Below are 26,952 nucleotides of genomic sequence, written 5' to 3'. Positions count from 1 at the left end.
AGATTGATTGTGGTAAAGTCGTCTGTGTTGATGATGGTAATAATAATAATAATAATAATAGTAATCTGTATTGAAGAATATAGAACTGAGCAATACAGTAAATATGTCCTTATCTTGGTATTGGAATATGTGTGCTGGCTTTATCAATATTTAAATGTGATCTTCTGTACGGAGTTACTATTATATTGACTGCTTTATGCTCATTATTGACAGAATGGAGGAGTTGAGGAGCATCACGCCCTGATCGAATGGAGCAAATCAGAGTCATGCTTTGTGCTGAGTGACCTGAACTCTGCCCATGGTACATATGTCAACGACTGTCGTATCCACAATGCAGCCGTGCATCTAACCCCAGGCGATGAACTGCACTTTGGCTATGGAGGCTCCACCTACCAGCTAGCTGTGGAAAGCCCATCTATGGTATGATTTATGTAGTCTGTAGTGCATATTTTTACTTTTTTATTTCACCTTTATTTAACCAAGTAGGCCAGTTGAGAACAAGTTCAAATGTACAACTGCGACCTGGCATATAGGCCATACTATCTTATCTACCAGATATCTCCCAATGCAGCAGTAAGAAGTTATCCACTCTTTGCTTGCTTTAACCCTCCTGCTGTGTTCTGGTCGAATTGGACCAATTTACAAGTTTTCTCTCTGAAAAATGTAGTTAATTTAATCTGATTGTCGTAAGGTTCCATGACTTTGTCCACACAAAATACATTTGGATGATTTTCCAAAAATTTTGCGTGTTTCATTTAACTTTGGTACACCTGCGGTGTTCCCGGTCAAAAATGACCGGTCATTAGAAATGAATGAGACTACAATTAGTGTATAAAATTGAGTTCAGGCACATGCCCGTTCATCAGATGGACACACTTCCTCTCCCAGACCCCCACATGCATCTGTGTTTGAACACACACACACACACACACACACACACACACACGCACACACACACACACACACACACACACACACACACACACACACACACACACACACACACACACACACCTCACTCCCCTTCTTGGCTTCCATCACAAACCCCCACGGGAACCTTTCCCCAATAGAAACTTTCCCCCACGGGAACCACACAGGTCAATGAAGCCTACAGGCCATAAATAGCAAATAATAATGTTCACAAGAACTTAAGTTGATAAAAAGATCTAACACAACATTAGGTGATAATATATGTATTATTATTGAGTTATAATCAGCAATAATGGGGGCGGTAATTTTGGACCGGTAACACATCATTAATTTACATGAAACGAACACAACTGGGGGGAACCTATCAGTATTCCCTATATATTTGGTCAATGGTGTTAATCTGTTTTTAAGCTGCATGGCCTCATTGGTGTTGAGGTGTTGTATGTGCCTCTATGTATCTCTCTATTTCTCTCCAGCTCCCCTGCCCTCCCAAGAGCATCTGGACAGCCAGTCAGAACTCCCTGCAGCTGATAAAGGAGCCCCCCATTGCCCAGTCTCCCTCCTCCCCCTCCTCCCAGCTCCCTCTCCTACCTGGCAATACTTCGGCCCCTGTTGCGTGGGTATGGGGGCGATCATCTGTCACCCCTCATCCCCCTAGCCGGGCTCGACCAGCCAGTGCTGGGACCAAACGGACTGGGCAGAGCATCCCCTCTGAACAACAAGGGACAACCTCACGCAGACCAGGTGGCTGAATTATACTGTGTCTCACTGTGCACACAACGTACATGGTCTAATCATTTGGTGCCATGTTAGCTACTGTGTACTAGCTAATGTTTGCGAACAGTATGCCTTATTGAACGAGCCTCAGTTTACATTCAAGTTGGTTTCAATAGGTGAAGGTGTGTGTAAATGCATCACTTGTACATGAGACTCTTGGTTTTTGCAGGAAGTTGGACTGGACACACAGGAAGCGGGCCCCCTCAGAGAACCGGAGCAGTGGCATCTGAAAGTTCTCAGACCATGCAGCACCTCTTACAGGAGAAGGTGGGCATCTGTCTTGTTAGTGGTCTTGTTGGTGGTATTGTGGTGGTCTTGTGATTGTGTAGCCGCTATATAAAATACCAATGTGGAAGTGCACCCAAGCCTTTGTTCCCCCAGTGAAAATAGAAATGTGTCTCTGCTTGACATTTATCCAGTCCTTTCCCTGTTTGCCTTGTACAACCAAAAATGTTGAATAACTCTCCAAACAGAATACTAACAAAATAACATGTTATTTGTCACATGCTTTGTAAACAACAGGTGTAGACTATCAGTAAAATGCAGAGAGGAAAATGGAAATATGATAGAAAGATAACAAGGAATAAATACACAATGAGTATCGACAACTTGGCCATATACACAGGTCGATGTGCTGGGGTCGAGTCGATGTGTTGTACGAGGTAATTGAAGTAGATATGTACATATAGATAGGGGTAAAGTGACTAGGCAACAGGATAGATAATAAGCAGTTGCAGCAGCGTATGTGATGAGTAAAAATAGTTAGTGCAGGGGGGTCAATGCAGATAATCCAGGTAGCGATTTGGTTAACTATTTAGCAGATCTGTGGCTTGGGGGTAGAAGCTGTTCAGGGTCCTGTTGGTTCCAGACTTGGTGCATCTTTATCACTTGTCTATGACTTTGGTGGCTGGTGTCTTTGAACATTTTTAGGGCCTTCCTCTGACACCGCCTGGTATAGAGGTCCAGGATGGCAGGGAGCTCAGCCCCAGTGATGTACTGGGGTGGATGCACTACCCTCTGTAACGCAGTTGATATACCAAGCGGTGATGTAATGGTGCAGCTGTAGAACTTTTTGAGGATCTGATGGCCCATGATAAATCTTTGCAGCTTTCTGAGGGGGAGACGTTGTCATGCCTTCTTCACGACTGTGTTGGTGTGTGTGGACCATCTTAATTCCTTAGCGATGTGGACACTGAGAAACTTGAAGCGCTTGACCCACTCTACTACAGCCATGTCGATGTGGATGGGGGCATGCTCAGCCTTCCATTTCCTGTAGTCCACGATCAGCTACTTTGTCTTGCTGACGTTGAGGGAAAGGTTGTTGTCCTAACACCACACAGCCAGGTCACTGGCCTCATCCCTATAGGCTGGTGTGCTGTTACCTAACCTTACCACCAGTGCAGGATCTAGTTGCAGAGGGAGGTGTTCAATCCCAGGGTCCTGAGCTTAGTGATAAGCTTTGAAGGCACTATGGTCTAGTCATTCTCACATAGGTGTTCCTCTTATCCAGGTGGGAAAGGGCAGTGTGGAGTGCAGTAGAGATTGCGTAATCTGTGGATCTGTTGGGGCGGTATGCAAATTGGAGTGGGCCCAGGGTGTCTGGGATGATGGTGTTGATGTGAGCCATGACCAGCCTTTCAAAACATTTCATGGCTACAGATGTGTCCTACGAGGCGATAGTCATTTAGACAGGTTGCCTTAGCGTTTTTGGGAACAGGGACTATGGTGGACAGTTTGAAACATGTAGCTATAACAGACAAGGTCAGGGAGAGGTTAAAAATGTCAGTGAAGACACTTGCCAGCTGATCAGCGCATGCCTTGAGTACACGTCTTGGTAATCCATCTGACCCGCTAACCTGTTTTATAAATATGTATATCATTTTTTTTAGGGGGTAGATCAGCTTTAATATTGCCGATAGATTGTAGCTTCTATCAATGTAATTGTCTGCATCATTTCCAAAACCCAATATATATTTTTTATAAATATACATTTTATTTTAAATATATATATTTGTAATATATTTTCCTTTTTTATTATCCCGTAACCATACCACCCCTGCCCTAATTGGAGTAAACTAATGAACAACAATACTTAGGCTTCTACTTCCAGCTAACATGTTTAAATGTCTTACTCACATTGGCTACGGAGAGCGAGATCACACAGTCTTCCTGAACTGCTGGTGCCCTCATGCATGGTTCAGTGTTGCTTGCTTTCGAACTGAGCATAGAAGGCATTTAGCTCGTCTGGTAGGCTAGCGTCACTGGACAGCTCACAGCTGGATTTCCATTTGTAATCTGTGATAGTTTGCAAGCCCTGCCACATCTGACCGGCGTAGTAGGATTCAATCTTAGTCCTGTATTGGCGCTTTGCCTGTTTGAAGGCTCGTCGGAGGTTGTAGAGGGATTTCTTGTAAATATCCAGATTAGTGTTCCACTCCTTGAAAGCGGCAACTCTAGCCTTTAGCTTATTATATTTTTTGTTTTGTTTATGGATCCCCATTAGCTTTTGCAGAAGCAGCAGCTACTCTTCCTGGGGTCCACAAAAGATGACAAGTACCAAAACACTGATACACTGATAGACAAGGAACGTCACACATATTTAAAAATACAACGATATACAAACAATGCAACTAAAAAATAATACAAACAATTCATCTAAAAAATGATGTGTGAGTCTGTGTATGCATTCAGTAATTGGAGATGGAGGGGAGTTCCATAAGATTATTGCTCTGTATAAAACTGTGTTGCCGTGAATTCATTTTGGACTTGGGGACTGTGAAGAGACCCCTGATGGCATTTCTTGTGGGGTGTCTGAGCTAAATGTTATTTGATTGATGAGAGAGATCGAATGAGAATAGCAAGAATCGTGCAATAAGCAGGCCACAAACAGACTAATAACGGCACAGTACAGCAGTGGTGTGCCTACCGGCCTCTCGGAACGCACAACTCATCGATTCTTGTCACGGATGGGCTAATGCAGCAGACGACCACATTGGGTTCCACTCATATCAGCTAAAAACAAATGGCTCCAGTGGGCATGCAATCACCAACACTGGACAATTGAGGAATGGAAAAGCATTGCCTGGTCTGAAGAATCCCGGTTGCTGTTGCAACATGCTGATGGCAGAGTCAGAATTTGGCATAAGCAGCATGAGTCCATGGTTGCGGTCAGTGGTGGAAAAAGTAACCAATGGTCATACTTGAGTAAAAGTAAAGATAACTTAAAAGAAAATGACTCAAGTAAAAGTGAAAGTCACCCAGCAAAATACTTCATGAGTAAAAGTCTAAAAGTAGTTTGTTTTAAATATACTTAAGTATCAAAAGTAAAAGTAAAATATTTCAAATTCCTGATATTAAGCAACCCAGAATGCATGATTTTCTTGTTTAAATTTTTTTTATGGATAGCCAGGGGCACAGTTCAACAGTCAGACATAATTTACAAACTAAGCATTTGTGTTTAGTGAGTCTGCCAGATCCCAGGCAGTAGGGATGACCAGGGATGTTCTCTTGATAAGTGTGTGAATTAGACAAGTTCCCTGTCCTGCTAAGCATTCAAAATGTAACGAGTACTTTTGGGTGTCAAGAGTAAAAAGTACATTATTTTCTTTTGGAGTGTAGTGGAGTAAAAGTAAAAGTAGTCAAAAATATAAATAGTAAAGTAAAGTAAAGATACTTAAGTAGTACTTTAAAGCATTTTTACTTAAGTACTTTACACCACTGGGGGCAGTTGTGTACCATTGCCCAATCTGCAGCAACTGCATGAGGCCATTGCATCAGCATAGACCAAAATCCCTATGGAATGTTTCCGACGTCCATGCCGTGAAGAATTCTAGTTGTTCTGGAGGCAAAGGGGGGTCCAACCCAGTACTAAATGGATGTACCTAATATTATCAATGTCCTTGTTCAGCCAAGACTCAGAGAAACATAGAATATTAGAGTTCTTCAGGTCCCGTTGATAGGATAGTCTCGAATGGAGTTCATCCAGTTGGTTCTCGCCAAAGGAACAGGGGAAATTGTGGTATATTTGTTGGTCGACGTAATCACGTTAGGAGGCTACCATACCTGCCTCTTTTTCGCCGCTGCTTCCTCTTTCGAGTCACGGGGATTAGGGCCTGATCTGGAGTAAGCAGAATGTCCAGAGCTGCTTACTTGTTAAAGTAGAAGTCTTCATCCAAATCGGTCATAGGAAATTATGGTGGAGACAATATGTAAAATAGAAAGTTAAGAACATACACCCAGAGCAGGTTACCCACTAGCAAATATTTTTCTTCCCTGTGCTCTGGCTAGGAGGAGAGGCTGCTGCGGCTAGGAGACGAGATCAGCAGGCTGGCTGTGTTTGAGAGTGAGTCCCAGAGGAAGGACAGGGTGATTGCAGGGCTGAGGGACGAGATGTCAGCTCTGAGACACCAGCTGACCCAGAGCCAGCAGACCGACCAGGAGATCAAACACAGGCTGCTCAATCTGGAGAGGGACATCAATGACAAGAGAGAGCAGATTGAAAGGATGAAGGAGCAGGTACAGTGCCTTCAGAAAGTATTCATACCCCTTGGCTTATTCCACATTTTGCTGTGTTACAGCTTGAATTCAAAATGGATTAAAAAAAAAAATCTCACCCATCTACACACAATACCCCATAATGAAAAAGTGAAAGCATGTTTTTAGACATATTTGCAAATGTATTAAAAATGAAATACAGAAATATCTTATTTACATTCAGTATTCACACCCCTGAGTCATTGCTTTGTAGAAGCACCGATGGCAGCAATTACAGCTTTCTGGCTAAGTCTCAAAGAGCATTCCACACCTGTGTTGTGCAATGTTTTCTCATTATTCTTTTCAATATTCTTCAAGCTCTGTAAAATTGGTTGTTGATTATTGCTAGACAACCATTTTCAGGTCTTGACATATTTTCAAGTAGATTTAAGTAAAAACTGTAACTCGGCCAGTGAGGAACATTCACTGTCTTCTTGGTAAGCAACTCCAATGTAGATTTGGCCTTGTGTTTTAGGTTGTTGTCCTGCTGACGTATGAATTAATCTCTGGTGTCTGGTGGAAAGCAGACTGAACCAGGTTTTCCTTTAGGATTTTGCCTGTGTTTAGCTCCATTCCGTTTTTTTTTATCCTGAAAAAATCCCCAGTCCTTAACGATTAGCATACTCATAACTGTCACGCCCTAGCCATAGAGAGGCTTTTATTCTCTATTTTGGTTAGGCCAGGATGTGACTAGGGTGTGCATTCTAGTTTCTTTATTCCTATGTTTTCTGTTTCTATGTTTTGGCCGGGTATGGTTCTCAATCAGGGACAGCTGTTTATTGTTGTCGCTGATTGGGAATCACACTTAGGCAGCCTGTTATTCCACCTTAGTTGTCGGTAGTTGTCTGTGTTAGTGGCCTGTACAGCTCTAGTCAGCTTCACGTTCGTTTTTTGTTGTTTGTTGTTTTTTTTGGCGACATTCATAATAAAAATAAATGTACGCTCACCACGCTGCACCTTGGTCCGGTCATTTCCACACTGATGACGATCGTGACAGAACTACCCACCACAAACGGACCAAGCAGCGTGGTAAGGAGGAATGGACATGGGAGGACATCCTGAATGGGAAAGGATCCTGGACGTGGGAGGAGATCCTGGCGGGAAAGGATCGCCTGCCCTGGGAGCAGGTGGAAGCAGCGAGGAAAGCGGAGGCAGAGAGAAAAAGGGCCCAGGATTACACAGGGTCACGGCTGGCACGAAAGACCGGGAGGCCACTCCCCCCCCAAAATTTGGATTCAGACCTGAGCCAACTCCTCATGCTTATCGTAAGGAGCGTGGTACTGGTCAGGCACCGTGTTATGCGGTGGAGTGCACGGTGTCTCCAGTGCGCGTTCACAGCCCGGTGCCCTACATTCCAGCTCCCCGCATCGGCCGGGCTAGAGTGGGCATCCAGCCAGGACGGATGGTGCCGGCTCAGCGCATCTGGCCGCCAGTGCGTCTCTACGGCCCAGGATATCCCGCCTTTGCCGGGGCGAAGGTAACCATCCAGCCAGGACGGGTTGTGCAGGCTCTACACTCGAGACCTCCAGTGCGCCTCCACGGCCCAGTGTATCCGGTGCCTGCTCCCAGAACCAGGCCTCCTGTATGTCTCCCCAGCCTGGTAAGCCTCGTGGCAGCTCCACGCACCAGGCTGTCCATACGTCTCCTCACTCCAGTGATGATCCATGGCACAAAGCCTCCAGTGATGATCCATGGCACGAAGCCTCCAGTGATGATCCATGGCACGAAGCCTCCAGTGATGATCCATGGCACGAAGCCTCCAGTGATGATCCATGGCACGAAGCCTCCAGTGATGATCCATGGCACGAAGCCTCCAGTGATGATCCATGGCACGAAGCCTCCAGTGATGATCCATGGCACGAAGCCTCCAGTGATGATTCATGGCACGAAGCCTGCAATAAGGATCCATGGTACAAAGCCTCCAGTATTGATCCGCGGTCCGGAGCCTGCAGCGACGGTCTCCAGTCCAGAGCATCCAGCGACGGTTTCCAGTCCGGAGCCTCCAACGAAGGCCTCCAGTCCGGTGCCTCCATCGACGGCCTCCAGTCCGGAGCCTCCAACGACGGCCTCCACTCCGGAGCCGCCAGTGAGGGTCCCCAGTCCGGGGCCGCCAGCGAGGGTCCACAGTCCGGGGCCTGCAGCGAGGGTCCCCAGTCCGGGGCTTGCAGTGAGGGTCCCCAGTCCGGGGGCTGCAGCGAGGGTCCCCAGTCCGGGGCCTGCAGCGAGGGTCCCCAGTCCAGAGGCGCCACCAAAGTGGGGGGGAGCCAGAGGTGGAGCGGGTTCTGCGTCCCACACCGGAGCCGCCACCGAAGTAGATGCCCACCCGGACCCTCCCCTAAAGAGTCAGGTTTTGCGGCCGGAGTCCGCACCTTTGGGAGGGGTACTGTCACGCCCTGGCCATAGAGAGGCTTTTATTCTATATTTTGGTTAGGCCAGGGTGTGACTAGGGTGGGCATTCTAGTTTCTTTATTTCTATGTTTTCTTTTTCTATGTTTTGGCCGGGTATGGTTCTCAATGAGGGACAGCTGTCTATCGTTGTCTCTGATTGGGAATCATACTTAGGCAGCCTGTTTTTCCACCTTAGTTGTGGGTAGTTGTCTGTGTTAGTGGCCTGTATAGCCCTAGTCAGCTTCACATTCGTTTTTTTTGGCGACATTTATAATAAAAAGAAATGTACACCCACCACGCTGCACCTTGGTCCAGTCATTTCCACCCTGATGACGATCGTGACAATAAAATTATGCAGCCACCACTATGCTTGAAAATTAGTTATATGTTGTATTGGATTTGCCCCAAACATAACACTTTGTATTCAGGACAAAAGTCAATTGCTTTGCCAAATATTTTGCAGTATTACTTTAGTGCCTCGTTGCAAACAGGATGCATATTTTTTAAATATTTTTTTTGTGAACAGGCTTTCTTCTTTTCACTTTGTCAATTAGGCTAGTATTGTGGAGTAACTACAATGTTGTGGATCCATCCTCAGTTTTCTCCTATCACATACATTAAACTCTTTCTTTCCTCTCTGGCAACTGAGTTAGGAAGGACACCTGTATCTTTGTAATTTCAACCAAACAATTCAATGTAATGATGTTGAATCAATGTGGAAAACTGATTGGATTTGAAAAAAGTAATCAACGTAAAATAGTTTCATATCGATTTACCCAACTTTTAACATAAATCCAATGACATGAAACGTTTTGTTGATTTGACATTGAATTCACGTTAATTGACAACTCAACCAAATGTAAATCAAAACTAGACTAAAAATACATGTTGTCTGTGCCCAGTGAGTCAAAGCAATGAGACTTTCACGTTTCATGTCTCAGTCAAATTTCTTTGAATTGAGATGTCTCTGAGTTGGGATGAATTTAATTAAATTAGGAAATTCCTAACTAACCCCAACCCTGCTGTTTACCTGCATTCTCTCTCTTCAGCTCTTCCACTCCCCTCTCACTGGCACTCAGTCTGGCCTCAAAGGCTAAATCAGAATGAAAAGACACACTGATACATTTTTAAGTTTTACCGTTTAAAACAAGCAAACTATTCTATGCCCAAAACAGTTGTGTTATGCCAGATCAATGTCCTATTTCCCACTCTCACTGGGTTCCACTTTAGACTTGAAAGTTGAAAACGTAAATACACAAAGAAAAGAAACAATGTAGTGCCTGTGTTGCCTACTTTTTGTCTAGTGTAACAAAGTTAGAGGGCACACCTCCTGTCTTTGCCATTGGTGGCTGGGTCGTTACATGAATAGAGTACATTTTGCGGCCCTTTGATATTTTAAGTAGAAATTGTGCACCAATATTGAATATCAAAAGCCTGTTATATTAAATGTAGTGCCCTTTAATATAAACCGTATACAAAATTCAATAAATCCGATTTTTAATATGAATGAATACTTATTAAAGTTCCCCATATCTGGATAAATATGAGTTTTTCCTAATTCTAGGGAGATTTTAACCCACTTAAACCCAAGATTTCTTTGTAAAGCCCTAGTTATGTTCTTGCTTTGACAAAGTCATTTCTGAAGATGATTATTTATTGATGATTTGTGATTCATTTCTGTCTGTCCCTCATTTTAAAGTCAACCCTGTTACGTGAACCGAACTATCATTTTAATATGGTGAAACTATTCCTCCAAACGAAACATTGAACATCAATGTTTTCATAGTGTAAACGCAGACGAGCTGGTTCTACTCTTTTTGGCAATTTTCTGGTGTTTTGTGGTGGAAAACTGAACGTGTCGAGCATCACACGTCAACCATGTTACCATAGATAGTCAGGCTAGAAATGTTTTAAAAATAAATGTAAAGAAGTGACAAGCTTGCATTCAATTGCCTCTGTTCAACACATCAAGTGTCACGCCCTGACCGTAGAGATCTTTTTATGTCTCTATTTTGGTTTGGTCAGGGTGTCATTTGGGTGGGTATTCTATGTTCATTTTCTATGTTTTGTATTTCTTTGGTTTTCTCCGGGTGTGGTTCTCAATCAAAGGCAGCTGTCTATCGTTGTCTCTGATTGAGGACCATACTTAGGTAGCCTTTTCCCACCTGTGTTTTGTGGGTAGTTGTTTTCTGTTTTGTGTTTCTGCACCTGACAGAACTGTTTCGATTTCGTTCGTTCTCTTTGTTGTTTTGTTATTTAGTGTTCAGTTTTATTAATAAATCATAAACACTTATCACGCTGCGCTTTGGTCCACTCCTTCTTCTTCAGACGGCCGTTACAACAAGCTTCCATTCCCCCTGTCACAAGGGGATTCATGGCTGATTTAGGATGAATACCTCAACCCTGTTACTTTAATGGCATTACTATAGCCATTTTTATACACCTTGAGATGGGAGAACATGTTCTTTATGAAGTTGAACATGTGCTCTTTGTGACAGAATGTTTAAAGGAGGTGAAATGAATAGTTTATTTTGACCAAGTTACACTACCCATAATGTACTCTATTCGTGGAACGATCCAGTAACAGCAAGGACAATGCCGTGGAAGGCTATCTCCATTTTAACGAGAGCACCACCCAACAGTATATTCATGTCTGGATATTGGATCAGCATCACTCATTCATCAAGTGGCTAATTTGAACTAAAAATAAAAGGGAATTCAATATTAGTCCAACAAAATTGTGCATTGTTCTGAATATCAACCTATTGAGTAGGCCTAAACTAACATCGTGCTTTTGGCTGCTGCGTGTCATTTTTTCATTACCTACATTCTCTCTCTTCGGTTCTTCCACCTCCTTCTCACTGACACTCAGTCTGGCCTCCAAAGCTGTGGTAACAGAAACTTTAATTGAGTTAAATCGCTCATGTTGTGATAACTCTGACTGGGACCTGAAGGCTTGTGTCAGCTCAAAAATAAATAGGATTATTGTATCAATGTCCTCTTTTTATTACCTGTGTTCTCAATATCACTTCATTCAACAGTCTAAACTATCAATATACATATTACTATTGGTATCTCGTAACAAACTTAGAAGTGCAATTTACATAAATCTTTTCTTTCACATTGATCAAAATGGGATGTTTTCTGACATTACCTCCATTTTCTCTCTCTAGGTTGTCTACTTTGTGTTTTTTGGCATTGCAATTTAGTCTTCTGTTCCACCACGAGGGCTCCCATGTTGTGCACCATGTCTCTCAGATCCTTCAGCTCAGTCTAGATGTCAGGGGTGGTGGTGGTGGTGGTCTGGCCACTCGTCTGTTTGTAGGTGGTATCTGTAGCTTCAGTCTTTCGGGCTTGCAATCTCGATCTCAATGGCCCTGCTCTCGCGCCCATCGCTGTGACCATGTTGAGTGATGTCCCTCTCTCTGACCCTTCCACTCTCTCCCTGAGCCCATGTCCCAGACAGACGGACAGTATCCTGGTATCTGAATTAGAGAGATTTCACTTTAAAGTTTTTTTAAAGTCTCACTTTAAAAATCTCTCTCTGTCTCATGGAAATAACATTCCTTTTGCAGTTTATTTTCAAACTCTGTACCCGCCGCAACACCAGACAATGTCACATGATTTTCTTTTGTTTCTGGGAGTGTCTTAAAGTGCCATTCTAAAATATCTTTCCCGCAATGTTATCATTGAGGTATAAAGAGTTTGTAATAGTGACTGTCTGTTTGATTATAACCTATACTTTGTTAAGATGGTAGAGCTGCAGAGGGGCTCCAGTGAGGTGTTTAGGCATTCTGTCACCGAGCGAGACCTAAAGATCTACAACCTAAGAGGTCAGATGGAGAGACTGAAGAGAGAAAACAGCACTGCCTCAGGTTTGTGTGTGTATGTTTGTGCTTGTGGCATGTGCATGCCTGTGTGCCCATGGATTTCAGTGTCAGTCTGACTAAGTGGTGTCCATTTAGGTCTGGTAAGAAGCTTACAGAGAGACCTGAGTTCGAGGGAGAAGCAGGCTCTGAAACTGGTGTCTGAGGTGGACAGACTCCGGCAGGACATCCGACACAAGGACATCCAACTGGGGGCTACTGCCACCAAGGTCTCCATTGTTTTTGAGTATATTTCTCACAATCTAGTCATATAATCAGTTCTTTCTCTCCATATTCTTAATTTTCCTTTGACTTTAAAGTAATTAAATGTAATAACTTTTATAGACTAAAATTATTTTAAGACTTTACTATGGCTGTATGATATCCATGTCCTTTGAGAATGATTGCAGAGATGATTTAGTGTCGAAACCAGAATCTTTTGTGAGGCGCAATAACTTGAACTGAGAAATACTGTGCTGTAGTTATGCAGGTGTTGCTGTTCTATCTGCCATATTTAAGCCACAGACATTCATCTGCCTCAAGGTTTCCTGTCAACCACTTTTTCAATCAACCACTTGCCCTTTGTAGCTCATTTCAGCTTTTCTCTCTCCTCTCTTTGTCTTTCTGTCCGCCAGTTCTCCAAAATGAGCAAGAAGCACCAGGAGGAGTTACTCAACCATGAAAATGAGGTGATGACACTGAAGAAGGTAGATCTCCATTTCTCTGACCATGTTTGACTCTTCAAAGTCAATAGATAAAGAATGCATACCTCCCTGTTTCACTCCGTCTCCTCCCTACTGAACATGATCCAGATTCTCTCATGTTATCTGCAGAGCGTTGAGAGGCTGGAGGTTACTTTGAGGGATAAGCAGAGGCTCCTGGAGCACCAAACAACAGAGAGGGACTTGCTAAAAAACAGACTGGAGAAGAAGATTGGGGTTAGAACTTCATGTCATGGTTTTATGTTTAGGGAAATTACGGCATCGTGGGGTGGAATAGGATTTTGAGGGTTCTATCTTCTAGAAGAAGCCTCTATTGTTCTATTTAGAACTCTTTTAATTAGAGTGTATAGAAATGTGATGCTTTTACAGAGGCAAATCCTAACGTGAGATTAACGTTTCAGAATTTCACATTCAGTATATCATGTTGATGCGTCAGTGTGAAATTTGAGTTATACATACATATCTCACGTGAGGATTTGTCCCTTTTCGAGTAACCTTGATTGTACACATATAACATATTATTGGGAGGATATGATGTCGTTAGATCGAGTGGGATAGTTTTTGTGGAATTTGAATACAGTGTAGTTCCAAAGCTCTAGGTTGACTCCTATGATGGTGTGCTCCAGGAGCAAGCTTCTGTGTTCGCGGAGTCTGAGGCTGAGAGGCACACACAACAAAAGAAGAGCAAAGCTGAGCTGGATCTGGTGCAGGCACAGGTAAGTTCAAAAAATTCTAGTGCCTCTCTAATCATCGTTTCCGATAATTACGCATATCAATTTAAATATCTTTCCTCATAGAAATTAAAGTGTGACTTCATGAGTATGATTGACTTAAACTGAAATGCCGCAAAGTGAGGGAGTGAAATACTGTTTTTGTCTCAGATTGAGCACCTTCGTAACCAGCTGCTGATGATGTTACCCACTGAACCCTCTGACTCCACTTCCCATGATGCCTTGTCAGACCAGCAGGTTACTGGGACCTCTTCGTTGACAGTATAGAAAAGAGACTGATAAATAACATATATATAACAGTATATCAATGTCCCAGAGAGCTCCGTATTGTGAAGGTTTGCAGGGTTAGAGTACATTTCAATTCAGTCAAGGAAGTAAACTGGAATTCCAATTCCATTTTTTTCTCATTGAAAAGCATTGGGTTGGGCTATGATGGTTTGTGATGACCAAAAACATGGGGAAACAGATCCGCAATTTACTTGGGGTGTTAAACGGCTATGCTAGCCGAAAGGAATGTGGTCATCCATAATTTAACCACTGCCTGTGATCTTTGCTCCTTGTAGGTATTAGAGCAGGTGGCAGAGCTGCTAGGAGAGAGAGAGAGCCTGAAGAGTAAAATAGAGGAGCTGGAAGGACAACTGAAGGAGCTCATGACTGAACAGGAGGGGGCAGCAGAGGACACAGAGAGACTGAAGAGTAGGCTGGAGACCTGTCAGGTATTCGTTCCCTCACATTTGAATAGTCCTACACTTGGATATACTGTCATACAGTGTGTATCTGTCAATTATAAGATGCTCAAATCCAAAGTGGCTTACAAATTAGAGTAAATGCAACACAACCTACAATGTGACACAAATCAACTCTCAACCAGACAATCAAGAAACGTGTCTGTCTCAAATGTTCCCAGAGCAAATTGAAATGCTGCTTTGATACTTTCACCCAAACATCCTTAATAGCACACACACACACACACACACACACACTTGACCAAACAAGATACAGCTGGTATGTCTATTGTCCACTCACTCAGAGTCAATTACAGGAGGCATGCTTGGCAAATGCACTGGAGAAGGCCATGACCTCACTACAGGAGGAGAGTGTGTCTCCAGCTCTGGCCTGGGTCAAGGCTTCAGTCCTCTCCATAATGGCTACCCAGCTCCCACTGCTTCAGAGTGCCACCCAGGCACTACTGGAAGCTGGGATAGATTCTTCACATCCCACTGAAGGTGATTTAAATCTGGCTGTTTACATTTTGTTTAGCTGTTGTATTTGTACTTCTTTACGTAGTCAATTATGTATTTATGTGGTAAAGCAGTGTTCCAGTGTTCCTGGAAAGTCGCAGGACAAGGCATGAAAAACACTGTAGTAATGGAATAATGCAAAGTCGTTTCCCTATCTTAAATTAAGAGATATTTAATATCGGGTGCACTAACTAACACACACACACATTGGTACTAGGGGATTGGAGTACTACTATGGTCCATATATGGGTTAAAATCACAAAGGGGTCCATATGATCTAATATCCTTTTGTATCCCCATAGGAGTCCTGAGTGGCATCAGAACCCTGGTCAATGAGCATCAGGGATACAAAGTGGAGCTTCAGCGTTTGAAGGTAGGTAGAATTGGTTCCCTATCACTTTGCTCTGCACTGACTCAAAACTGTTGGTGAATGGTCTGCTCTGTAAGCCACATACACAAAACTGGAGTAGATGTTCAAATAAGAAAATGTAGTAAGAATAGACATCAGGCACTGTATACACAAAGCATCTCAGAGCTCTGGGATCAGGATATCCCTGTATGTATAATCTTACATGTCTTCTTAAAAGGCACAACTGATCTTATATCAGCACTCCTACTCTGAGACTGTTTGAAAATAGGCCCAGAACCCTTATACAAATGGGATAATCATTGATGTATTTGTAACCCAATGGAAGATCACTGTCATTATCAATAAACTTCCAGTGAGTTTGAGTGGTAGGTTTTCCTATCTAAGGCCTAATTTTCTCATCAGTGGTTTTAATGTGATGTATAGCGAGATTGCACATATGATGTGGCTGATAGGGTTGTTTAGTTGTCATAGGGTCACTGTGTCTTTTCTGGGGTGCAGATAGACCTGGAGGAGCTCCAGGAGAGAGAAGCAAAGTCCAGAGAGCTGCAGGAGCTTCTGAGCATTAACAGAGAGGAGCTGGTGCAGCAGAGACAGCAGGTTGGCTCCCACACACACATGCATGCACTTGCACACATATACACACACTGTGCATGTGCATGACTGGGAAAGTGGATTCAACAGCAATGCTTTGTTGACATCCACGAAAAGACACACATCTTTATGTTCCCTTAATTCCATTGTAGATGACTGTGGCACAGCATGAAGAAGAGACCAGGAAGAAGGAGTTGGAGGAGCTAAAGGGGGAGTTGGAGGCACTCAGACAAGCCCAGGTGAGGGGGCTAGGTGCTGGGATGGTTTTGACCAATTTCTCTTAGTCCATGTCCTTCGAGAACACTGTGGATGCTGGTTCCATCAGTCTGTTTGTTTTGTAATTCAGTGTGTTATTAAACTGTCAAAGGAATCACCCTTAAAGCAGTCAAGTAACACAACAACTAGCCGGTAATAAAGCTACATAAAGATGCATCTACAAGGAGAACACCTGAAACTGATAACTAGCATACACAGTGGTCCACCAGGAACCAGACGTTACAATCCACCGACTCTCTACGTGTTTCTCTCGCTTCCCAGACTAAACTGCAGCAGGAGGCACAGACCCAGGAGGCCGAGTGGTGCACCAGGCTGGAGGAGGCGGGCAGGAGGGAGGAGGAGTGGCAGGATAAGATGAAGGAGATCTTGGAGGAGGAGAAGGAGCGCTACAGGGTCTGGGAGGCCGAGTACAGGGAGCAGGTGCGGCAGCACGCACACACCATCGTGGCCCTGGAGCAGCGCTGGGTCCAGAGCAGACAGAGAACCCAGGAGGTGGAGGAGGAGAGGAAAGCGCTGATTGGACAGCTGAGAGGTGAGGGGGGTGGGGGGGTCAAAGGAGTGGACTGTCTGGCTGTCTGGCCGTCTGGCTGTCTGGTTGGTCTTGTTCTTCTAGGAGAACCCTAGAAGCCTGGGGGGGGGGGGGGGAAATTGGCATCTGGATACAGAGCATCTCTGTGCTTTAACAACAAATAATTGGGCAACTTTTGCACCAAAAAATGTCTGAGTGAGGGAAACGCTGTAAATTAAGAGGACTGTATTTTGAAAGATGAGACGTTGAGGATTATAATAAATACCTTTTTTATGTCCTACAAGCAAGCCAAACACCCGTGTCCAAATGTGCACTTCACACTTCACATATCATAAAACTCATGTCAGATACAGTGTCAACGTTTATGATCACTATGTTTTAATGTACAGTTACAAGATGACATGGCCTCATACCCTGGGTTGTTCTGAACAGAATGAGCCTATGTTTGTGTATTGTAAAGAAAATGTGCCACTGAACACGCACGAATGCACGCATGAATCCTTTCTATGCGCACCAAAATTAAGATCTGTTTCTCTGAATTGGCCTGTGAAAGTCTAGCACTGTAAGATCGCATTTTATAATTTAGCTAGGGATGTTGACAATAGAACAAGCTTGATGCCCACCTGACGCAGACTGAGGTTTATAATGGTCTGTTTTAGGATTGTGTAAACAACAACAGTAATTGTGTGATGGCAGGGTTGTGTTCCAAATGAAACAACTACCAGTGTACTGATATTTCAGACTCTTCTATGAGTCATAAAAGTGCATTGAAATTGCTTAGGAACTGTGCACACTTTGGGGAGGTGTGTGGCCACTTGGAGACGCCAGTTAGTCCTCTCACTCAAACCCATAGTAGTTTTTTTGTCTTACGTTGCACCGACCCCACATTTTCCAGAAATACTCCTATCATGTTACTGAATGTATCCAGAGTATTTTCAGATTTCGTTATCAACAAATGTGTCGTAAAGTGCAGGAAGTGTAAAATGCACATAAAATCACCAGTGTAATGTTTGTATTCAGTCATGTGTTAGGTGAATTGTTGTGTCCTCACCTTTTGGTCTAATAATTTCCCCATAATCTCCTAACCCTCCTAATCTCCTAATCTCATAACCCTTTCAATTGCTACCATGGTGATGCATATGCTTTTCATATTTCTTCTGAAAGAAACATTTCAATTTAGCCCAATCCATATATAGTGCCTTCAGAAAGTATTCACACCCCTTGACATTTAAATTTTTTTTTGTGTTACAGCTAAGATTTTGTGTCACTGACCTACACAATACCCCATAGTGTCAAAGTGGAATTATGTTTTTAGAAATGTTTACAAATGAATACAAATGTAAAGCTAATAAGTATTCAACCACTTTTTTTTGGCAAGCCTAAATAAGTTCAGGAGTAAAAGCGTGCTTATAATATGCTTACGTTATAAGTTACATGGACTCACTCTGTGTGCAATAATAGTGTTAAATATGATTTTTTTTATTATACAAAAATGATGCAGATATTGATTGTTCCTTTGAGCATGGTGATGCTCAAAGTTATTAATTACACTTTGGATGGTGTATCCATACACCCAGTCACTACAAAGATGCAGGCGTCCTTCCTAACTAAGTTGCCATAGAGGAAGGAAACCACTCAGGGATTTCACCATGAGGCCAATGGTGACTTTAAAACAGTTACAGAGTTTAATGGCTATGATAGGAGAAAACTGTTACTCCACAATTGTTAGCTAAATCACAGAGTGAAAAGAAGGAAGCCTGTACAGAATTTAAAAAATGCCAAAACTTGCATCCTGTTTGCACGAAAGCACTGAAGTAAAACTGCAAAAAAATGTGGCAAAGAATTTAACTTTATGTTCTGAATACAAAGTGTTATGTTTGGGGCAAATCCAACACAACACATCACTGAGTACCACTCTTCATATTTTCAACCATTTTGGTGGCTGCATAAAGCTAAGCAACAGGCAAAATCCTATAGGAAACCTGGTTCAGTCTGCTTTCCCTCAGACACTGGGATACAAATTAATCTTTCAATAGGACAATAACCTTAAACACAAGACCAAATATACACTGAATATAGAAAGAATAAGGTGCAAATATTTTACAATCCAGATGTGCAAAACTCTTAGAGACTTACCCAGAAAGACTCACAGCTGTAATCGCTACCAAACATGCTTCTACAAAGTATTGTAGGGAGGTGAATACTTATGTACATTTCTGTATTTAATTTTCAATAAATTTGCTACAATTTCTAAAAACATTTGTTCACTCTGTCGTTATGGTTTATTGTGTGTAGATGGGTGAGAAAATAATACATTGAATCAAATTTGAATTCAGGCTGTAACATAACAAAATGTGGAATAAGTCAAGTGGTATGAATACTTTCTGAAGGTACTGTTGGTCAGTTCACACAAGTCTAAATTAAACAGCACTGGACACAGTAGTGTGCTTAATGGAAGGTAGTGCCATTTTATGTCACTAGATGACAGTCACGTGTAATGCAACACTAAAGAGCAATGCTAGAAGCACATATTTTCCTCAATTACATTATACTTTGTAGTCAAATGCCAGAGAGTGTATTATCAATGCATAGTTAAACTTGGTGTTACTGGGTGTGAAATAAACTCAGTAACACTTTACTTATTCAAAATTCAATGCAAATAACTTTTAATTCCTGGGAGGGAGCTTCATGTGTGGTGACGAATTGGTACATACAAGACACAAACAGTGGTGTGTATTCATGGATGCCAAGGGAAGCCAGGCTTCCCCAAATATTTTACCAATAATTTTTTTAAATAATAATTTATCTTTTGTCTCTGTGTTTAATAATTTCCCTTCGAGTAATGTATCTCACTGGAAAGCATCCAAGCGAGCGAAACAGTGCCCCTCTGTCTCTGTATGTGTAGACCATCTATCTGATTCTGTCTGGTCCAAAAAAGCCTTACGTTGTTGCTGCCCGTAGCATTGAATGCAGGGGAAGTCAGCAAGCATTTGGCCAATCAGCGTTGAGCTAAACTGAGTGAGCTCAAGTGTGAAGGGTCCTGGCACACCAAAAAAAAGTGTCAATGGAAGCCAGTTTGGATTTGTCTTCACTCCTATCAAATCACATTGAGAGCATGTGTCATTGACAGAAACAACTTGAATTGTTGCATCTCGTTGTGTTGTTGTCCTTCCTCCGTTGGCTAGCTAGCTAGCAAAAATTGGACCTTTCCTAAATTAAATGGATGGAGATAGGGATTTGGACTTAATTCTCCGTACTGGCCAATGATTATAACAGTGATTCTGATCCAACCATTAATTCATACATTGTGCCCCTGGCCTGAGAGGATGGACATTCAATATCTAACTAGATGTACAGTAGAAGGCTAATGTTGCCCATGAAAGGAAGGATCGGATCCTTCTTTTCAATTTTCGCCTATAATGACATACCCAAATCTAACTGCCTGTAGCTCAGGACCTGAAGCAAGGATATGCATATTCTTGATACCATTTGAAAGGAAACACTTTGAAGTTTGTGAAAATGTGAAATTAATGTAGGAGAATTTAACACATTAGATCTGGTAAAAGATAATACAAAGAAAAAACGTGTTTTTTCTCTTTAAAAAAAAAAAATCTTTGAAATGCAAGAGAAAGGCCAAAATGTTATATCCCAGGTTAGGCACAATTTAGATTTTGGCCACTAGATAGCAGCAGTGTATGTGCACAGTTTTAGACTGATTCAATGAACCACTGCATTTCTGTTCAAAATGTTGTGTCAAGACTGCCCAAATGTGCCTAATTGTTTTATTAATACATTTTCAAGTTCATAACTGTGCACTCTCCTCAGACAATAGCATGGTATTATTTCACTGTAACAGCTACTGTAAATTGGACAATGCAGTTAGATTAACATGAATTTAAGCTTTCTGCCCATATCAGATATGTCTATGTCCTGGGAAATGTTCTTGTTACTTACAACCTCATGCTAATCACATTAGCCAACGTTAGCTCAACCGTCCCGCGGGGGGAACCGATCCCGTAGAGGTTTGAGCTATTTTTAGCCAGGTACAACAAAAAAGGACAACAAAAAAGAGAAATAGACTGTTTCGTCAACATTAAAGAGAGGAGGAAGACATTGGTGAGTCAACATAGACACACAGGGGGCCTCCCGGGTGGCGCAGTGGTCTAGGGCACTGCATCGCAGTGCTAACTGCGCCACCAGAGTCTCTGGGTTCGCGCCCAGGCTCTGTCGCAGCCGGCCGCGACCGGGAGGTCCGTGGGGCGACGCACAATTGGCATAGCGTCGTCCGGGGTAGGGAGGGTTTGGCCGGTAGGGATATCCTTGTCTCATCGCGCTCCAGCGACTCCTGTGGCGGGCCGGGCGCAGTGCGCGCCAACCAAGGGGGCCAGGTACACGGTGTTTCCTCCGACACATTGGTGCGGCTGGCTTCCGGGTTGGAGGCGCGCTGTGTTAAGAAGCAGTACGGCTGGTTGGGTTGTGCTTCGGAGGACGCATGGCTTTCGACCTTCGTCTCTCCCGAGCCCGTACGGGAGTTGTAGCGATGAGACAAGGTAGTAATTACTAGCGATTGGATACCACGAAAATTGGGGAGAAAATGGGATAAAAAAATAATAATAATAAATAAAAAAAACATAGACACACAGAAATCAGAACCATCGACAGCCACATCCTATTTAGTTTAAGTTGATTGGACTAAATTGTTTTGGTATCTTTTAGTTGCCACTGTACTAGAATAAGCATAGGTGATTTGATTATGTTGAAATATTGAAGTTGAAATGGTGCTGGAATAGTGAAGGCAGCTCCTGTTTTCTTTGCTACTCGCGGTAACTCTCCGTGGTTCTAAATCAATAGTTGATTAGTGGTCCGAAGATGTCGTAGACATGAACTTGCTTGACTATGTTGTAGGTCATGTAACTGTTTGTGCAATATGCTTTGTGGACTTCACCAGACAGAGGTTGCTCTCCGGTTTTTGGCACAAAACTAGAAGTTGATCTCTTCAGTTTGTATGGGAGTCAAAAGCTATTTGTTGTCCCTTCTTCCTCACTCTTTTTTTGTAAATGTCACTGAGGGGTCCTGCCTTGCTCCAATGACCTTCCCACTGATTCGTATTACCCTGTTCAGTGGGTTCAGGCTTGTGTTCCCTAGAGCACCAAACCACCCTACAACATTAAAAGCTATGATGGATTCTATAAAGCAGTTATAAAATTATTGGAGGATTGGTGTACATTAAACTTCCTCAATTTCTGTAGAAAGAACAGGGGTTGTTGAAATTTTGAGTGAATTTGTTCAGTGTTTCTTTTGAAGAAGAGCTTGTTGTTGATGATGATTCCTAGGTGTTTGTAGTCTTCTCCTTGTTTAATGATGTGTCCGTTAACCTCCAGCACAGGGATGGTAGGTTGGTCTCTTCTAAAGTCAATGACCAGGTCTTTGGTTTTGGTTGCATTGAGGTGCAGGTAGTTCTGGTTACACTACAGTGAAAACCTGTCGATTTCAGCCTGGAGGCGCCCCTCTGGATTGCCGGTCTATTATTACTGTGTCATCAAAGTACTTAATGAACGTAATCTCTGGGTCCGAGCTCCTACAGTCGTCTGTGTACAGGGTGAATAGCACCGGCAAGATGATAGAGCCTTGTGGGGATCCTGTACAGGTGGTTCTGGAAGGGCTGAAGTGAACATTGAATCTGACCAGCTGGTGTCTATTTTTCAGGAAAGACCCAGAGAATCTGATACTTAAATACTTACAGGGTGCAGATATAATGCTTTACAACTTGTTTTAACCATGTATGAGCCTTTATAATGTCTTCTAACTCTCCACAGAGTTGGAGGGGAATCTGGAGAGTAGTAGGCCTGTGATGAGTACCAGTCCCCTGGAGACACATACTAAACAAGCCTCAGAGGTAGCAGCCCTGGAGGGTAATATCACTTCACTCAGGTAAAGAGGGGGTTTTCAACTTATTAGATGGCCTCAATATTGATGAGACTAAGTAGTGGAAACATTCCCCAGACTATTACTGACATTTAACTAGAGGGACCTTACCACATTTTATAGTAAATCTGATGCAATACATCAACAGTTTTGATTGTAAATCATAATGTATGCAACCTCCAAATGTTTTAATGTAAGGTTATTCACCTTAGATGCTGTCTCTGTGTATTCACACCATGGTACTTCTTGCCATCTTCCACAAAGGAGTGACGTCATCACTCAGCAAACATCCCCATGCTCACACTGTGCTTTCCTCATGAATAATTCATGGGGCCAGAAATATATGCGTGAGTCACGACTCATGCTTTTCTTATATAATGACTCTGATATATATGATCCATATAGGGATCAGTCTGTGAAACGACCCTCTTGTCTCAAACCAAGCGGGGGATTACTTCTGAAGGCCCAGGCACTGATTCCTAAATGTAATCTGAGGTCTTCTTATCCCATCCCATGTGTGCCACTGCATTCCAGTTAAAGATAAGCCTATGAGAGTCCCTGGTGTCCTTTTCTGAACACAGTATAGTACAGCTACAGTGCAGCATGTGTCTTTTAAATCTTAGATTAATGATCATGCAGACTTATTTTTTATAGCTAATTTATATTACCACAGTTATCTCTTTCAAATATGGTGATAGAAGGCCTTGTTTCAGTCTGTGTGTGTCTGTGTGTGTCTGTGTGCGTGTGTGTGTGTGTGTGGATGTGTTTAACTATACTTGTGGGGACCAGAAGTCCCCACAAGAATAGTAAAAAAAAACTGGGGACTTTTTGTTAGTCCCCACACGGTCAAATGCTATTTCTAGGGGTTTAGGGATAAGGTTAGAATTAGTGTTAGGTTAAGGGTTAGGAACTAGGGTTAGTTTTAGGGTTAGGATTAAGGTTAGGTTTTCAGGTTAGGGTTAAGCTACGGGTTAGGGTACGGGTTAGGGGTTAGGGACTTGCGTGTGTGTGCGTGTGCATGTGTCCGTAGTGAAGCTGTGGAATTATGAGTAAGTGGATTAATCAGGCTAAACATGGTCGAACATTCTACTGAGGAAGCCCCAGTTTGGGGTCGAAACGTGTACAAATGTACTTTTTGTTCAACCATTCCATATTTGTAGTTTGTTAACTAAAATACCCTCCTCTTGTTTTCCTTGTTCTCATCTCTCCAGGGCAGACTTGGCCCAGTCTCAGCTGGAAACATGTAGTCAGGGTGACCTCATCGTGGCTTTGAGTCGTGACCTGGCTGCAGCCAATGCCAGGATAACAGACATGACAGGTGCAATCTCACATGTTGATCCATCCCTTCAGTGTATTATGGTTTTCTCATTTATTAAAAAATAATGGCAGTATGTAAATGAAACAATGATACAAAGTATATTGAAAGCAAGTGCTTCCACACAGGTGTGGTTCCTTAGTTAATTAAGCAATGAAGATCCCATCATGCTTAGGGTCATGTATAAAAATGCTGGGCCGGCCATTACATTGGCTACCATGGCTATGCCCCCATAGAATGACAATGCCGTCTAACATTGTGTGCGCTTGTGTGTGTGGGTGTGGGTGTGGGTGTGGGTGCGGGTGCGGGTGCGTGCGTGCGTGCGTGCGTGCGTGCGTGCGTGCGTGCGTGCGTGCGTGCGTGCGTGCGTGTGTGTGTGTGTGTGTGTGTGTGTGTGTGAATGCTTAACTGTGTGTATTCTGCAGGGGAGCTCAGTGAGCAGCAGAAACTACAGTTGGAGCAGCTTAAAGCTCTGGTTGTGGATCAGAGGGTCCAACTGAGCATTCTCACTCAGAAGCTAATGCTGATGTCACAACTCGTGGAGCAGAAAGGGGAGGAGCTTGAGAAAGTGAGGGATGAATTGAGGTAGGTCTGAGGTAGGTGCGGGGGGAGACATTTAAAGCTGAGGAGTGAGATTACCAATCCCCATCGGTTACATTGGATTTGTGATGTGGAATCCTCAAATGTAATATCATATGTGTACAAATGTGAAGAATCAATACATTTAAACTCTCTCATGGTTTCTCGCCACGATATAATACAATTTTAGCAAAAAATATATATTTACCTTGAAATGGCATAAGTACAAAGTAATGTAGTAGCTATATTAGGGTCATTAAGATAGCAAGCAGCCAGCCAGCATGTAGTGAAGGGCTGATGCATTGTGTCCTATCGTATATTTTATGATTTGATTTGATTTTATCTAATGTGTTGTGTCCTACCAGGCTTTGTCAGGTGGACCTGGAGAAGAGTCTCAGGGCAGAGAGAGAGATGAAGGAACAGACGACAAACCCAGAGCAGACCCAGCCTGTCCACTACTCTGTTGTCACCTGCATACCACCACACACAAAGGCGAGTGGAATTACATAAAGGCCCATATTCACAAAGAGTCTCAGAGTACGAGTGCTGATTTAGGATCAGTTTTGACTTTTAGATTATAATGAGTGAACCCAAGGGGGAACCTGATCCTTGTACTCCCTACTCTGAGACGCTTTAGGAATACAGGGCCAGTGGTGTACACCTCTGGTCCTCGAGGGCCGCCGTGTCTCCTGGCTTTTGGTGAACTGGTTGATTTAGATTTAGACCAGGGACACCAGGTGTTTGTAGCCTGGTCCCAGATGTGTATGTGCTGTCTCATCGACTCATACGGTGGTTATCATGCCAGACAACAACCATAGGAGTTGACTATGCTATAAAGGACAAACATATCTGGGACCAGACTAAGAGGATTGTACTCTCCAGCCGCATTGATCATCTGAAGGCAAGAGAGGAATCAAATGAAGCACGAGGCACACAACGATATGGAAAAAATCTGCAGCATCATAGGTTCACCACACATACACTTGAATACGTTACTGAAAAAAGAGGTCTGATATTTAGCTGTCTGGTTCAGTAAACGCTGGAGGGTGCCTCTGTTTCCTCAGAGAAAAGCCAGTTTGAACAGGTTCTGCTGATAATGATCGTGTGCTGTGGTGACACGCCTCTTACTCAGTACAATCAACACTCAGAGGAAGAGACCATCTCCTATTCCCCCTCCTATCAGGACACTGCAGAAGCAGGAGATACATTATATGACATTGTGCATCACTATATTTAATGGCATGTGCCTCGCATCCTGACAACACACTCGCATGTAAAGCAGCACCTTGTTGTAAACCATAACAACAGTACATTACAACATGATACGACTCCTCTGTATTCCCCAGGACACTCATTTATCTGCTGTTTGTCTCTCTAAATGGAAAATAGAGGGCCTCAACAGCTTCGTACTGCCCAGACATGATTTAGACTTGTGTTTGTTATACAAACTGTATTTGTGTGTGTGTGTGTGTGTGTGTGTGTGTGTGTGTGTGTGTGTGTGTGTGTGTGTGTGTGTGTGTGTGTGTGTGTGTGTGTGTGTGTGTGTGTGTGTGTGTGTGTGTGTGTGTGTGTGTGTGTGTGTGTCACTCAATCACTCACTTCTACAAAATAGCCATTCAGACTCTTGCTTTAGTACCCGTGTTATAGTCAATAGGCTCGGGAACATTGCATTGTGTCAGTAGGTGATGCATTCGAACTTGCTGACTCACACAACAGACCACAATGACAAGCACTGTGTCCCTGAGTGTGTTTCATACGATCTGCCACAGATCTGCAGTCAAGGACACTTGGCTGGAAAGGAGCTCAAGTCAACGTCCACCGAGTCATTGAACTCAATGGAGGTGCATTTCTATGCATTTTTGACAAGTCAATATCATTTCCTTCGATTTCACTCATAGCAACACAAAGAAATCACACGTCATAGTCTAGTAACAGCTTGGATCTTTTCATGAAGCCAAAACGAATCTCAACCTGCAAGATGCCAGCAGTCAAATGATTTGCGCATTAACAGAAGTGCCATTGCTTGATATGAGTCCAAAACACAAATCTGAAACCTTAATTGTATAAAGGAATATTAGTGGATGTATAGCCATGACACCAGAGAATGGAGAATGAAATATAATAGATTCAAATATAAATGTACATTTTTCTAAATTAATAATTTGTTAGTGAGATGTGT

General features: G+C 43.0%; 1 protein-coding gene across 1 annotated transcript in view; it reads left to right on the top strand.

Moving 5' to 3' along the window:
* fhad1 (forkhead-associated (FHA) phosphopeptide binding domain 1) overlaps nt 1-26,952 on the top strand; it is a 43,451-nt gene that overhangs the window by 748 nt on the left and 15,751 nt on the right. The window contains exons 2-21 of the mRNA XM_055892591.1: nt 214-420; nt 1,407-1,674; nt 1,877-1,974; nt 5,995-6,222; nt 12,380-12,503; nt 12,594-12,724; nt 13,130-13,201; nt 13,328-13,432; nt 13,843-13,932; nt 14,098-14,184; nt 14,511-14,663; nt 14,990-15,173; nt 15,491-15,561; nt 16,057-16,155; nt 16,302-16,388; nt 16,687-16,957; nt 22,771-22,885; nt 24,091-24,197; nt 24,620-24,779; nt 25,139-25,265. Of these exons, the coding sequence (XP_055748566.1) occupies nt 214-420; nt 1,407-1,674; nt 1,877-1,974; nt 5,995-6,222; nt 12,380-12,503; nt 12,594-12,724; nt 13,130-13,201; nt 13,328-13,432; nt 13,843-13,932; nt 14,098-14,184; nt 14,511-14,663; nt 14,990-15,173; nt 15,491-15,561; nt 16,057-16,155; nt 16,302-16,388; nt 16,687-16,957; nt 22,771-22,885; nt 24,091-24,197; nt 24,620-24,779; nt 25,139-25,265 (2,784 nt within the window). The remainder of the gene's footprint in view (nt 1-213; nt 421-1,406; nt 1,675-1,876; nt 1,975-5,994; nt 6,223-12,379; nt 12,504-12,593; nt 12,725-13,129; nt 13,202-13,327; nt 13,433-13,842; nt 13,933-14,097; nt 14,185-14,510; nt 14,664-14,989; nt 15,174-15,490; nt 15,562-16,056; nt 16,156-16,301; nt 16,389-16,686; nt 16,958-22,770; nt 22,886-24,090; nt 24,198-24,619; nt 24,780-25,138; nt 25,266-26,952) is intronic.

The sequence above is a fragment of the Salvelinus fontinalis genome, chromosome 31 (genome assembly GCF_029448725.1).
Source record: "Salvelinus fontinalis isolate EN_2023a chromosome 31, ASM2944872v1, whole genome shotgun sequence".
Taxonomy (NCBI): Eukaryota; Metazoa; Chordata; class Actinopteri; order Salmoniformes; family Salmonidae; genus Salvelinus; species Salvelinus fontinalis.
This window is presented reverse-complemented; position numbering and strand designations above follow the sequence as displayed.